The 15,350-nt window shown below is 35.8% G+C and overlaps 4 protein-coding genes across 12 annotated transcripts; 3 read left to right on the top strand and 1 right to left on the bottom strand.

The window, feature by feature from the left end:
- Nucleotides 1-138: 138 nt before the first annotated feature.
- On the bottom strand, nucleotides 139-3,076 carry Mkp-4 (dual specificity protein phosphatase MPK-4). 5 transcript variants are annotated; one of them, XM_076797899.1, is made up of 3 exons: nucleotides 2,974-3,076; nucleotides 1,981-2,059; nucleotides 139-1,650 (listed from the first exon to the last, which is right to left on the bottom strand). In XM_076797899.1, exon 3 carries the CDS (start codon nucleotides 1,638-1,640, stop codon nucleotides 600-602), a length of 1,041 nt encoding a protein of 346 aa, XP_076654014.1. In that variant the 5' UTR covers nucleotides 1,641-1,650; nucleotides 1,981-2,059; nucleotides 2,974-3,076; the 3' UTR covers nucleotides 139-599. The 5 variants fall into 5 exon arrangements, with proteins under 5 accessions (XP_076654014.1, XP_076654013.1, XP_076654011.1 ...); XM_076797898.1 differs by lacking the exon at nucleotides 2,974-3,076 and adding an exon at nucleotides 2,193-2,211; XM_076797896.1 differs by having other exon boundaries at nucleotides 139-2,059.
- Surf4 (Surfeit locus protein 4) lies at nucleotides 3,063-5,291 on the top strand. Its single transcript, XM_076797900.1, has 3 exons — nucleotides 3,063-3,261; nucleotides 3,853-4,527; nucleotides 4,613-5,291. Exons 1-3 carry the CDS (start codon nucleotides 3,211-3,213, stop codon nucleotides 4,697-4,699), a joined length of 813 nt encoding a protein of 270 aa, XP_076654015.1. The 5' UTR covers nucleotides 3,063-3,210; the 3' UTR covers nucleotides 4,700-5,291.
- Nucleotides 5,292-5,427: 136 nt separating this feature from the next.
- On the top strand, nucleotides 5,428-7,928 carry Smyd3 (SET and MYND domain containing, class 3). 4 transcript variants are annotated; one of them, XM_076797890.1, is made up of 6 exons: nucleotides 5,428-5,641; nucleotides 6,327-6,568; nucleotides 6,654-6,958; nucleotides 7,071-7,350; nucleotides 7,436-7,598; nucleotides 7,668-7,928. In XM_076797890.1, the coding sequence occupies exons 1-6, from the start codon at nucleotides 5,514-5,516 to the stop codon at nucleotides 7,873-7,875; spliced, it is 1,326 nt and encodes a 441-aa protein (XP_076654005.1). In that variant the 5' UTR covers nucleotides 5,428-5,513; the 3' UTR covers nucleotides 7,876-7,928. The 4 variants fall into 4 exon arrangements, with proteins under 4 accessions (XP_076654005.1, XP_076654006.1, XP_076654007.1 ...); XM_076797891.1 differs by having other exon boundaries at nucleotides 7,071-7,332; nucleotides 7,427-7,598; XM_076797892.1 differs by having other exon boundaries at nucleotides 5,506-6,219.
- A 743-nt stretch (nucleotides 7,929-8,671) lies between these two features.
- LOC143359729 (actin-binding protein IPP) lies at nucleotides 8,672-13,287 on the top strand. 2 transcript variants are annotated; one of them, XM_076797888.1, is made up of 8 exons: nucleotides 8,672-8,840; nucleotides 8,941-9,158; nucleotides 9,960-10,488; nucleotides 10,552-10,717; nucleotides 10,807-11,153; nucleotides 11,319-11,668; nucleotides 11,793-12,013; nucleotides 12,328-13,287. In XM_076797888.1, the coding sequence occupies exons 2-8, from the start codon at nucleotides 9,089-9,091 to the stop codon at nucleotides 12,562-12,564; spliced, it is 1,920 nt and encodes a 639-aa protein (XP_076654003.1). In that variant the 5' UTR covers nucleotides 8,672-8,840; nucleotides 8,941-9,088; the 3' UTR covers nucleotides 12,565-13,287. The 2 variants fall into 2 exon arrangements, with proteins under 2 accessions (XP_076654003.1, XP_076654004.1); XM_076797889.1 differs by having other exon boundaries at nucleotides 9,001-9,158.
- The last annotated feature ends 2,063 nt before the right edge of the window (nucleotides 13,288-15,350 follow it).

Raw genomic sequence — 15,350 nt, forward strand, 5'->3', positions numbered from 1 at the left:
GATTCTGAGAGGATAACGGAGCGCGAAGGACCAATCGACAATCGCAATTGCATGAAACTTAGCGTTTAAGCCATCGAATACAGGGTAAAGAGAGTAATTTTAACAAGAGTTATTTTGTAGAACTGATATAGATTAATAAACAGTAGAAATGGTAAATATATTATGTTATCGATACAAGAAATATATATATATATACAGCAAATGGTACTCTAATACTACGGAGTTGCTCTAACACGTTGTACACCTTGTTATTATGGTAGACAAAAAGGAATGCGTAATTTGTATATGAATAGAAAAATGAAATAGCGGAAGAACGGGTCGTTTACGCGTTGCGGCAAGAAACAGTTGCAGTTTATCGGAGATACCCCTGCGACTCCTTGTTTTGTGGACAGCGTTTTAACATTGGCACAAAATTAGAATACCAATTTTACGGATGTACGCGTTGGTCAGATGCACGTCTGGTCGCGACATTAAACAAGCTACGATTCCACGTAAAAAGATTCCAAAAATTTGTTCTTATATATATATATATACATATATATAAGTGTGTTAATCGTCCGTCCAAAAGTTCTTAAATATACAAATACATATATCTAGCACTATACAGTGACTTGTACGTTTTGCACGGCATTGCTCCAATCTACTTTCGAAGGGACCAAATAAAACGCGGGCGCTATTTTGCTGCCACATGGACATTGGCTGCCCGCTATCCAACTGAAAGAACCCAGTTTTGTGCTACATTTTGGACAACTCAGTTTCCCCTCGACGTTATGCGTGATGTCCGGCATCCAAGCCATGGGCTCAATGAACAATATTTTCGTACAAAACTCTACCGGCTGTTGCTCGTCCTTCTTCATTAACTCTGAAGGCTCGGGCATAGCTTTTGATTGTTTGGATGTTCTCTTTGTACTGATGTGCCTCCATATCTGTTTCTCTTTCGGGACATGTGGCAAAATGTTGCTGGCGCTGGCAACGATTCGTCGACACTTTTTGCAACGATAGACAGTGGGCTCTGGACGCACCGTGGCAAGCGCTGGATCTGGTCTGACCAGATCCGCGCAGTTCTGTGGTAAGATCTTTGCTTTACGGACCTTGTCCGCTGCAATTTGCAGTCTGTACATTTTGAAATGCACACTGGTATTGTCTATTCCAAAGCCCATCTCCTCGTACAGCTTCAGTTGAGCCAAGAAACCAGGATTTGGCCCAATCTGTCTCTTCTCTTTCACGACCTCGAATGTGTCAGAGAAACTTTTCCCATATTTTTTCATCAAATATGCGATTACTAACGTGGCTGATCTGGATACACCAAAATAACAGTGCACCAATATTCTACAGTTCGTTTCTAACGCATGGTTTATAAATTCGTAAGAATCCCCAAAGTGAGTAAGAAGATCTTCGCGTGGCATGTCTGTGATTTGAATGTACTTTATAGTCAGATTCGGCAGGAGCTCTTGAATCTTTCGTGGCAGAGGACAGGAGTCTACTGTAAGTACATAGTCTATTTTCGCTTCTCTCAGCCATTCTATGTCCGTAGCAGCTGTTAGATTTCCAAGATATAAACCAGGGATGATCTCGTTGTAACTGGAAGGGCCTGCGTCGAAGTCTTCTCTAAGCAACTTGTGATCGGTCTCTTGTGCCATGTCGGTTGTTCTAGAAGGGAAGGTAAAGCTACGAAACATGTGTTCTTCGTCTTAGATATTAGGTCTAGTCATAAATCATTTCCATTCCTATGATTAGATTGTGACAATGCAACAAATAATGGCAAATATATAGAAGATATATAGATATTTTATATAAACAGGAAAATTACTGTACTAAAATGGACATTATTTACGATTTGACCTAACGGACTGAATTTCTAAAAAAAAGTATAAATAAACTTGCCAAACAATAGACTCGTCCCCGCACGCAGGTAGAATATCCAAAATTTGCCAGTCTATTTACAAGGCATGCTCTAAATGCATATTAATTTCTTATTACCTCGGAGCAGTATCGTGAATCAAAGAAGAATTACCGTACGAGCGGTGGTTGACAATAAACTGTCATAAAACATATTTTCCTGAAAGAATAACTGTGTATAATATTACAGTAAGGAAGCTTTTGATATATACGTTTCTGTTACATAATATGAGAAACGTGTATCGGTTTGTTCTTAGAAAACATAATACGATAAACAACAGAAATATTTTTACGTTCACAAAACGAGACAAAGTCCTTAGTTATTGACATGTGGTTATGATGGCGCTTCGGTGCCATCGACCGTAGTGCACATTTTTTATGGCACCATACTCAAATAAAAAATTGAACTCGCCACAACATTTTCGTACATTTCTCCTTGATCCAGAAAGAATGACTAAAACTTTCTATTCATTTAACAAAGAATTCGGATAGACGCTTCTCAAATTTTAATAGAAACGATCTTGACGAAAAAAAAAGGGAAGCGAGATAACAATTGTTTCATAATCATGTTCGTACCAATTAAAAAATAGGCATAAAGTATATATCGGTATTTATTTATTGTTACAGATGTTGCACATTCTGGTAATTGTATATATTTTTAAATAATCAAAGAATCTACCCTTGGAAGTACCAAATCCTAAACTAATCAAAATTAAAAATAGCTTAATTTTCGAATATTCTGAGGCCTGCAGGTAATTTCTAATATACTTCAGGGACTATACTAATTTTATCCAAATACACAAAGACATAATCCAAAATGATAGAGTGCAGTGATAATTAAAAACAAGAAGACTTTAATTATCCTTTGTCATTATTGAGGAAATATTTAGTTCGTAAAATGGACTCGCTGTGGTAAAACAGATTAAATAACAAATCGTGTACGCATTCGATAAATAATTTCAGAACAATATGTCCGGACAATTGTAACGAAGAAAGTGCGTCCCATATAGTTTTCGGGCATCGACGCGTATACTTTCGAAAAGATTACGGATTACATATTGTGCGACCACGTACGCCGGAAGTGACGCGTAGCCCGATCTCCACATCATACGGAAGAGTCGCAAGAATATCGCTCGCACAGTCTTGCCAAGCTACTGTGCCTGCCAGTCCCGTGTTCCTCTGATTTTCTCCCTCTCTCCTTCTTTATTTCTCGGTCTCTGTCTGCTCTCTTTTCAGTCGGTACCACTTGCGTGCGCGCACGTGTGTATACGTGAGTGAATGGGTTATTTTTTGATTTTTGAATAAAACAAGATGCTGATCTCGCAGGAGGTGATCTCGAAAGCAGAGGAAATCGCAGACCAGGTGAATTTCACAGCCGTTCCGTTTAATTTCCTTTCTGTTCGATCGGTCGCACCGTTTCGGCACCAAAATTCCCGATAAGAAAACCAGCAGAAATCCTGCAAGAGTACAGGTGTACTCCTGTCAACGTCATCGCGGCACGATCACCTATTTACACTCGCATATTTCATTTTCAATCGGTCTTCCCTTTAGCTGTTTATCTACCGGAGATGTTGTTTTCGTTGTAAAGCGTTGCAAACTTCCGAATACCGTAAATTCTACGCCAGAAAGTTACAGGTTATGCACTGTCATGAAAATATAATATATGTCGAAAACATCGTTGTCCCGCCCGTTTTCTTCAATGACTTTCAAATAATAATTCAATCTATCGTTCGTTCGTACGATATTCTCTTTACCGATGCGTTTCACTCGCTCGTCGAATTAAATAGAAATTTACGAATATGTTGGGAAGACCGAAAATCGAATGTGTACAATCACAGTACACTTTCACAGACCTACTTTGAGAACCTGTTGTACTATTGCAGAGCATTCGTTGACCTTTTTACAAATCTGTCGGAGTATCATTTCATTCATTATGTGTTCTTTATGCTATAGGTAATCCGCAATGGAAAACACATATTGCCAACCCTGGCGAGAGTTTGCCTCATAGCCACATTCTTGGAAGATGGATTGAGAATGTGGTTCCAATGGTCGGAGCAAAGAGAGTTCATGGACAATACATGGGGTTGTGGTAGTTTCTTAGCTACAATATTCGTCTTGATCAATTTGATTGGGCAGCTCGGAGGCTGTGTAATGGTCATTGGAAGATGGAAAGTCAGCATTGCTTGTGGAGTCCTGTTCTTCATAGTGGTCCTACAAACGTTAGCTTACAACATTATATGGGATGTGACGTTCCTGTTCAGAAATTTGGCACTGATTGGTGCTCTTCTTCTTGTCCTTGCCGAATCGAGAGTAGAAGGAAGATCATTATTCGCTGGTGTACCAAGTCTTGGAGAAAATAAGCCTAAGAATCTACTTCAATTAGCTGGCAGGATCTTGTTGGCATTCATGTTCACAACATTAATTCGCATTGAAATATCTTTCCTCCAAATAATGCAAGATATTCTTGGAAGTATCTTGATGGTGTTTGTGACCATCGGATACAAAACCAAACTCAGCGCACTGTTGCTTGTGTTGCTACTATCAGCGCTTAATCTCTACCACAACGCATGGTGGACCATTCCAGAATACAAAGTGCTTAGGGATTTCCTTAAATATGACTTCTTTCAGGTAACGAATTCTCTAATATTTTGCTGCGTATATTTCGCATCTATTTCGTTGAACTCTTGTTTAAGACGATTCTATTTGTTTGCAGACATTATCAGTAATCGGTGGCCTTTTAATGATAGTCTCCTTAGGACCCGGAGGTGTGTCGATGGACGAACATAAGAAAGAGTGGTAAACCGATCACTACGTCGCCTTAATGCATACCATTACTTTGTCAGAATCATTGAGTAAAAAAAAGTCTCCCATTCCTATTCCTTTCTACGCTCAACCGAATTTACGTATAAGTTTACCGATTCTTTTGGATGAAAACTATTATATACACGATTGTGACTTGTTTAATTCAGATAAAGGCATTGCCGAGGTATTGTTGTGTATTTAAAGATGTCTTACGTTCAAATACACGGAATTACAGAAAGAAACAAGAAAACTCCAGGATAGTAAGATTAAATGTTAAAGACACAAACAGAAAGAAGACAACGCCAAGACTAATTTATAATTACGGAGAACGGCATTGTACATATGACACTGCGTTTATCGAGGAGAACAAAATATATTTTATCTGTGTGTTTTTAATTTTTTCTCTCCAATTTTTGGTCGGTGATCCTAAACGGATTCATGTGTACGATTATAAATGCGTCGGTGTACTCTTCCATAAAAGATAACATTAATTGATTAAATTTATAGAAAATAGAGTAATGAAAATATCGAGTTTTCAAGATTTTTATACGATTAAATTATTGTAAATAAATATGTTCTTTTTCAGACATTTCATTTATAACTTTCTCTAGACAAATAATGACCGTTAATTACCAAACATAGATACTTTCCATAATTAGATTAGCTAAAATAAACCGATCTCAAAATAGTCTGTAGGTGAACTTACGCGATCGGAGTAGCGAACAACTCGTTTAGTATGACGTTCAGCTACATTGTGTTGCATTTAGCTCGAAAACATTGAATATTTGTTTAATAGATATTTTTTACTGAAAATGAGAATAAAGAATGGATATAAAAGACCACCCATTGACAAAGGAACAACTATTTTAACTGCAAAACCTTTTGCATACGTTCTGCGATCATCGTATCGCAAAGATAGATGCGACTACTGTTTACAAAGGTATTTACAATTAAACAAACGTTTTTTAATTGCTAAACGGTATTTATTGGTTTTTTAATTATCTCCGAGGACAACTTATTGTTATGGTCAAATGAATGATTTTACAGATTTATTTATGATTATTAAAATATTAAAAACAATCTTCCATCCTCCAAATGATTCAGCTAAAATAAATCGATGATGAAAATGTTTAAATCGCTACGAATTAACGCATGTACATAGGTTATCCGTTAATACCATTCGCGTTGTATACTTTTATTTTTAATGTTGTCAATAAAGTGTAATTGATTCGCCTAAACTGTAATTTTAATATACAAAATTATTAGCAAGAAGATAGGCTTGCGTAGAAACTATAGACGCTTGGGTTTCTAAACTTCTTTTCCCCTATTTTCCTTTTGATAGTATCATATAATTTTTTAACGAATTCATATTTTTTCTTCCCTTCGGAGTTTCTTGTTAAAAATGAGCGAGTGTGAGAATTCCATAAGGAAAGGAACTACAATTTTAACCGCTAAGCCATTCGCTTATATTCTTAGTTCGAAATGTAAGACTGATCGATGCGATTATTGTTTGGAAAGGTATATTTGGATTAACGATGGAGAATACAACCAAAGTTGTCCAACTAACATTTTCCTTTGTTTTTTTTAACTTGTTTATATCGTCTTAACCTGCATCCATGTTTCAGTGGGAAACTTTCAAAATGTTCTGCCTGTCAATACGTTTATTATTGCAATCGTTCCTGTCAACAAGGTGCATGGTCCATACACAAAACAGAATGCGCGAAATTGAAAAAGGTTTTTCCAAAAATTGTACCAGACATGACACGTCTCATGACTCGCATAATTATAAAACTAAGTCGAGGTGGAGGTGAAGAGCCTGGATATTACAGTGAAAGAAGTTTTAGAAAATTTAAGGATTTAATGTCACGTAAGAATGTTTTAATAATAATTTACAAGATCAAAGGTATTGCTCAATTTCCTTTTATTAATGTCTAACTCTATTCTCTCATCAGATTACTCTGATATAAAAAAAGATGAGAAAAGAATGGAACACTTCATGTGTGTGCAAAGAATTTTGAATGAGTTGTTTGAGAATGAGCCTATGCCAAGCAACGTAGAATTGATAGCCACTTATGGCAGAATTTGTATTAATTCTTTTAATATATTCGATTTGGACATGAACAGTATCGGAGTTGGCATTTATTTAGGTCCCTCCATTATCGATCACAGTTGCATGCCAAATGCTGTAGCCACTTTCGAAGGATCTACCATCATTATTAGAACAATACAAGATCTTCCTTGTTTGGATTGGTCTCAGGTAAAAATCTTTTTATTCATGAAGATGCATAGAAAATTGAAAAATTAATGGTACCAAAACAATTGTAATGAATCTATAATAGTAATTGAATTTTAACCGTACATATACATAGATAAGAATATCGTACATTGATGTACTAAAAGCGACAAAGGATAGACGCACAGAACTTCAGAGTTCCTATTATTTTTGGTGTAATTGCAAAAGATGTGAGCAACCAGAATTAACAACTGGAGCTGCAATGTGTCACAACAAATCTTGCATGCACCCTTGCTCCCCAGATGCGGGGACATGTGAACATTGTCAAACACAATTCCCAGATAAATTTCAAGAAACATTTAACGAGATATCCGAGTTCACTGCGTATCATTTGCAAAGTATGAAAGATATGGCTTGTATCCTTTTCAAAATTAATAACGAACGGTTTCGTTAATAAATATGTTCGATCGTAAAGCATATTTTTCTTATTAGAAACTTCAGACTTGGATGTAAGCAAAGTGTGCCTCAAGAAGCAAGAGGGTGTCTTGCATCCGCTTAACGTGCAGCACGTGCAAACTCTGCAAAGTGCTTTTGATTCATCCATAAGTCTAGAACACTGGGAGGAAGCCGAATCTTATGCGAAAAGACTTATTAATGGCTATTTGTAAGACGATTATTATTTTCCATAGACTGACTTTTAAATAAAAAATAATATCGACTATTTCTATTTCAGAACGTATTATGGTGAAATTCATCCACTGACTGGAATACTGTATCTCATGATGGGAAAGATTCAATTGTACCTGGAGAAGCCGATACAAGCTTTAGAGGCTTTGAAAAGAGCGAAGTCTGTATTAATGATAACGCACGGAGAAAAGCATACTTTGGTTCGAGAGAAATTGAAACCTCTACTTCATCAAGCTGTTATGGAAGGATTGTGAAGTGTTCAGCTATATGTTGACAATCAGCAATTGCGAGAATAAATAATTTATTATGTAACTATTGCACAAAGCATTTTTTTAACTATTTTGATAAGAATTTTTCAAAATTCCCCGACGTCATAAGCAAATGATGGCGCTATCTGGTGGTGAATTTTGGAAATTGGAAAATAGAAAAACTCGAATGGCTCGGGAGTCTGTCGCTCAAAAATGATATTCTTTGTCTCAAAATGTTTCTAGTGATATAACGCAGTGAACTTATATATCGCAATCTCATAATTAACGTCCGAACTAAAGTGTTCCTATATGGAGAACACACGAGGGGGGAAAAACACGAAATATGACAAATTTAAAGAAAAAAGAAATATTATATGGGCACGGAAATGGTCAGGAAAATCTTATGCAACGATGCTGCGTAAAAAGATCCGGCAGAAAGCGGACAATAAATAAATATTTAACAAAATAACAACATCGCCACAGGAAAAGTGCATAGTAGCGACACTTAGCGGCAAAACATGGAAACACGAAAAGTAGAAAAACTTGAATAATTCGAGAATCAGGGGCTAAAAATTGATCTTCTTGATCTCAAAATTCTCGCATTGATACAATACATCGAACCTATATTTCAAAATCTTATGAAAATCGCTTTTTCACGAGCACAGTCTATCTGTGGAATCTATGGCGGTTTATTTAAAATTCGATTTAGAACACTACTTTTGCTTCGATATATTTTGATATTCGATAGTTTCTTAATTTTTAGTGAGTTAGTCATCGACTCTGGTAACGTAACTGGTCGTGATATTTTGTTGGTACGACTGCGAGGCAATGAACTCGTAATTGAATTACCAAAATCGAACACGAGTGGAGTGAGTGAATAGAAAGCTTTAATTAAAATACATAAAAACACGAAAACGTTTCATTTTTCTTTTTAGCCATCGAGTTGAACACGCGACTTCGCGTTCACCCTGGTAAACGATAATAACGCGCAGTTCCAAACACGAAACCTGCGAGTGGTTCTGTAGGTGTGGTACGAGTAATACTTAACATTTATTAGCGATCGTCTTGTAGCTACTTTCATACACCAAACAGGTTATTTGACATATGTCAGATTTCTCATTACCAAATTAGTGACTAATTGACAGAATTCGAAAAAGGGCGAGCCGAATGGAAAACGGTGTTAGGCAATAACAAAACACGTGAAAATGCGGTGGTAGTGATGCGTTTAAAGGGGAAGAATAACACTAAATCCTTTCACGGCGTCTATAAGGTGCTTTCTCGTATATGTCGTAAGTATTCTGTATTTCCCCATTTAATTAACAAGCCCATCTTTCACCTGATACGGTTATTGCACACGCTACTATAGCGATTTCTACTCAGATTTTCGGATATAACTTTCTGCAGAGAAATGATATATTAATGTAGTGTCCTGTGTTTAGTGCTTAATCATACACGGAAATAATATGAAAATTGAAAAGTGTTAGTATTTTCTCGTTCGAATACAATAAAAAGAGAAACGAAAACTTTGTAGTCCAGAAAGTATTTGCACACTGCTGATTCATGTAGTAACTAACATTTTGGAGCACCATGTCATAATATATGTAGAATATCAGTGCTTAAATCAGAATAATACTATTCTTTTGCAGAATGTTTTCACATACATAGGTTTACTGATCTATATAGATACAAGTTTCTTTCTATTCTTATTATTTATGATAGCTACTTGAAATATTAGGCTATTGCACAAAAGAAAACAGTTAACCACATTTTTAACACTAGTTTTACAGGATGTATCGGAATGACCGAAGTTCTAAGATTTTTAATTTACGATTATTTAGATTGTAAAGATGCATCCGTGAGGAATTATTAAAAAAATTTATTTCTTTGGGTACATATTTAAATGGCTAACAATTTGGATTGACACATTCTCGTTATTTTTGTAAAGTAATATAAAATAGTCACTTTTAATGCTTCACAGACTTAGTGTTAATAAAACAGTATGAAAACAAATATATTAAGCCTCTACATTGAATTAAATTTTTGTGTTAGTGTTTACTACCATAATGTATTTGTTATTTTCCACACATTAGGAACTGGAGATAAAGGACAACTTGATGGTTTCATGGCGGATGGTGCAGTGCCACCAATGAAGAATGGCCATAATTGCAACACCATGGGTTTCGCAACACAAGCAGTAAAACAGACATCTGAAGTCTCCAACATTGTTTATGCAGTAGGGCAGTACGCTCCAAAAGTATTGAGGAACTTAAATGCCCAGAGACTAAAGAATCAATTCAGCGATGTGGGTTTGGTTGCCGGTGGCAGTATCATTAGGGCACACAGATCGGTCTTGGCTGCCGGAAGCCCATATTTCAATGCTATGTTCACTGGCGGTCTTGTGGAAGAGCAGCAGGAGTTAGTAGAGATTCATTCGGTATCTGCTAACATCCTTTCCATCCTGGTGGATTTCATCTACACTGGGAACGTTGATGTCACTCAAGACAATGTTCTGGAATTATTTGCAGCTGCTGATATGCTAGAGATAGACGAAGTGGTAATGGGTTGCATTACATACTTAAGTCAACAACTTCACCCTTCGAACGCTCTTGGGATTTATAGGTGAGTTTGCGAAGGATGAATGGAAATTATTGCAATGTGTACACAATATTTCTGTCTGAATAGATTCGCGGAAGCACATAACAGATTAGATCTCTTGAAGACTGCCCTACAATTTATACAAGTCAATTTTCCTCAAGTATCGCAAGAGGAGGAATTTTTGGATCTGCCGAAAGAACGTCTCGTTCATTTACTCAGTAGCGATTACATTCATGTCGATACTGAATTCCAGGTGTGTGCAGTTAGTTGTACATACACAAACACATAACGCTGTCTATAAATACAAAAACAAACGGTTTAAATAACTGTTGTGGGTAATAGGTCTTCCAGGCTGCATATAATTGGATTGTCCACAATATATCGACGAGACGGTGTTATGTATTTGAGATACTAAGTCACATACGTTTGCGGCTGTGTTCATTAGCGAGATTGGAACGCGTCATCTTAGAGTGCAAAGACGCGAGTCTAATTGTCGCGTTGAGATCTATACAGAAAGATCTAGCGTCGAATCAAGGATGTCTTGTTCCCCTTCACGCACAACCTAGGGTTTGCGCTAAGAAAAACATTCTATTGATCGGCGGTTCACGGCGAGAGCATACTGCGTATAGTTGGGGCAAAGCTGCTGAAAGTACTTATCAGGCGATTGAGAAATTCGACATATTCACTGGGTATTACTATTTTTGAAGTTGTTGTTACGTCCGATTAACGGGGTATTCTCATTTTCGAGGCCGTTTTTCCACGAATTTTTAGGAATTTTTGAAAAACCAGAATACCCCCTTAACTGCAACAAAGATTGTTGTTCTTTGAATTTCTATATACGATTATTTTCATAGCAAATGGAGCGAAGTGGCCCCCATGAACATAGGACGGATACTACCAGGCGTAGCGTTGTTGGATGGTAAAGTGTACGTTGTCGGCGGGGAGCTTGAATCCTGTATCATTGCCAATTGCGAACGTTATGATCCACGTGATAATGTTTGGACTAAGAAGATTGCCTGTATGGTGGAACCCAGGTGTGAATTCGGACTCTGTGCCTTGGATAATAACTTGTACGCATTTGGCGGTTGGGTTGGCACCGACATCGGCGGATCAATAGAAATATACGATCCGATTACCAACACTTGGACACTCCATGGACAACTTCCAACACCTCGATTTAGCATGGGGGTGGTTGCTTATGAAGGTAGAACCATTTAATATCAAATCAATTTGCTATCGAAATATTTTACTAAATTAGTTGAGTCCTACAGTTATATCCTCCAATATTTAATTATATTCTCATAAATAAATATTTATATCCTGTTCAGGACTAATATATATAGTGGGCGGCTGTACACACAACAGTAGACACCGACAAGACGTGATGAGCTACAATCCAGTGTCCAAAGAATGGAGAAACTTGGCCCCAATGCTCACACCGCGTTCACAAATGGGGATCGCCATACTCGACGGATATATTTATGTAGTCGGTGGTATTAGCAAAAACAAGCATGTTTTGTTGTCCGTTGAACGATACTCTTTCGAGGAGGTAACTTTGATTCACACTTGCTCAGAATTTCTGCTTACTGCCAACATCAATTTTGGATACGCAAAAAATGATTAAAAGGATATAGTCGGATAAAATGGTCAAATGTGCCCTCAAAGAAAATCTCGTGTGGCAAAAATGTGTATTTTTTTCTGATTTTTTGGAGTAGGCAAACATGTTTTATAAAATGCATGTTTCTCATGGAAGCACATTTATTCACCTTATCCGGCTATACCTTTTGTTGGACAGTGTGATTTAGCAGAGTGATTTTTACGCTAAAGGAATCTGAATTTAGAAGAGCTGTTTAAACGTTTCAGAATAAATGGAGCACCGTGGCGCCTATGAGCGTTGGAAGATCATATCCTGCGGTCGCAGCAGCCGATGGTCGATTGTATGTTATAGGAGGTGACCAGGCCCACGAAATCAATTTTTATCGAACTCAAATCACAATATCCACTGTGGAATGTTACGATCCACATTCAAACAAATGGCAAGAGTGTGCCTCATTGCCAGCAAGTAGGGGTGAAGCAGCGGCAATCGTTGCACCTTTCTGATTGAAAATTGATTTCGATATCGATGCAACATGTTGAATGGATTTTATATCAAATTATACTCGTGTGCGTTTCTTTTCGCATTCCAGAATGATACTCGAGCATCTATTACATTTGCTTAGCCGTAAACATGATATCAAACAAGAAACATACACGTTTTTCGACTATCCTCTTTTACGTCGTATCAATAAATATCATTCAACATATACGTACCCTCGAAAGTTCAGGATTATGTATTGATCGATGGGAATACACCCTCCATGTTTATTTAATTAAGAATGATATAGCAATATCAAAAAACATGAAATGCCTTGGTTTATATTATCTACAATATTTTTTAGTATTAAAGACTATTGGTAACATACGCTGAACGAAAAATTCGTGGCAATGCGGACGATGGTATGCATGAAGATCATATGCTATGAAGTCTTACTTGAAGATAAGTGGTTAAAGGAAGTAGGTCAAAGGTATCGACACTCTTCAATTCTTGCGACCTTTCTATTGTTTCAAACTGCAGCTATTCATTTTTGTCACAAATGCATAAATCAATACTTGAGTAAAACTGGAGGGTGGCATACCTTAGAATTATTAGTGATCCTAAGCTTTCGAGCAGTTCTGTATACAATTTAGAATGAATTTTTTTTTATAGATCACGATGCTGTAAAGTGTTTCAATAGCATTGTTATTTTCATTTTTTTTTTTTAATGGATATAAAATGCAATAGGATTTGAGAAAAAGAAGAGGAACGTTTGATTGAATAAGTGCTATTTTCTGTGCCCTCGACGGTAAATTATGTACGCTCATTTTGACGAAACGTTTATTATACGTATTTTCGAGATGAAAATAGCCTATTACGATTTAAAAATATTTTAAAAAAGAAACTTCTTAGCGCGGAAAGATTTTATTAGTTGTAGAAATGACTGACAGCCTTCACATTCTATAGTCATTTACCAAAGTTAACTGAAAATACAAAATGCAATGTTCTATTGTAAATTTGATCACACTACAACGAGAGATAAAAAGGAGATATATTTCCATGTAGCCTGTGTATAAAAGAGGTAGCGAGAAGAATGCAGAGAGATGTACGTAAATTCTCCTCGGGAATTGTATATTACGATTACGCGTGCTTGTGATATTTATCGATTTTCGTTTTCTATTCCTTTGAATTTATTGTACACGTACATTTACATTACTTGTTCATTTGACTGGTGTAAGGAGTAACACAATACTTAATATCCTGGTGATGTTACGCTTTCGATTCTTTTCATCTGAACTTCAGTAAATTGTGTTTTTGAAATCGTGAAACGATGTTTTATGGAATCACATATAATCTATCTAAGTTAATTAATCGTTAGGTTTCGTAGAAACGTTTTATTACGATTGAGTATCATTTTCTCAAGATTATGTCTGGTGCTAATGCCAAAATTAAAGTTGCAAAATCGCGTTTGCTATGCTGTAAAGTTCAAGAAAAAATTTCATTTTTTAAAAATCATAGGCTTTGAACCTTGAAATTCTCGAAAAATGATACAAACAAGCAACAAGATTGTTCGAAAGGTCAATGTTTTATCTTCATAATACATAAATTGCTCTTGCAAATTCATATGAAGTAATAACAAGTACTTAGCTTGACCATCATTTTTACAGAGTGTACATATAGTATCAATGTGATTCTATAATCAGCTAACTCCTTACGTTGTAATTGTAATTAACGACATGTTATACTGATTAACGATTTTATGTACTTCTTATACCAAAGTTTCTTTTTGTAACGAATCGTTTGTACGAAAATGATCTATGTATAAGCGCTACGAAATAAGTTATAGAGAAGTAGCTAGTATTTTTAATTTTCGCTGCACTGATACGGCTGCTCAGACAAGATATTATGCCCACGAAAAAATATTGAATGTTATATACATGCTTTGTTCCATTTAAAAATAACATTTGATTATCATTATCATAAATATCGTCGAATCATTCGTTTATAGAATATTTTGTTACGAATATACAAACAGTTTATTTCAATGATATATTTACTGTGTAACTTGGTAGTTGCCTTTCCACTGATTTCACGTAGAAGACTCAAACTTAAATTCATAACATCTAACAAATATATTTTTTATTATTATAATGTTTTACGGATATGTATGTATACGTTATTGAAAAGTGCTATTAGGTAAATGGCCTCTGCGTATGATTAAAAATATCGTTAATAGCATCGAGAGCTTCAGCTGACAAATTTTCCTTGGTTCGAACTATCCATTTTTCGTTCGAATGTATGTGTAAATGGTAGTATCATTCACTTATCAGGACCGCAATCGAAGGAATTGTATTGAATTCATACATAATTGAGAAACGTTTGAAGTAGAGTGATGCAAATACGTTTCTATATTTACGCATATGTGCTTTATGCCAGTTTTTTGAAAATAAAGTGTATTTGGAGATACAGACATTTCACAAACAATTTTTATACAATCAATTATTGCGATCAATGTAAGTATATTAATGTTTCATAGAAGGTTGAGATATATAATTATGTAAAACAAATGTGACTGTATTCTCCAATAATACTTAACCATTGTAATATACATGCATAAGTTCAGTTCATGAACGTTTTACACAATATGCGCTATTAAATATTGAACTCTAAAAAATAAATTTTTGGAAAATATATATATACACATACATATATATATGTATATTGTCACCTAGTCTCGTTTAGTTGTTTAATATTTATGTTTTAAAAATAAAACATTAAAAAAACATACAATCGATGATTTTCATTACTCGAT

This window comes from Halictus rubicundus, chromosome 12, assembly GCF_050948215.1.
Source record: "Halictus rubicundus isolate RS-2024b chromosome 12, iyHalRubi1_principal, whole genome shotgun sequence".
Taxonomy (NCBI): Eukaryota; Metazoa; Arthropoda; class Insecta; order Hymenoptera; family Halictidae; genus Halictus; species Halictus rubicundus.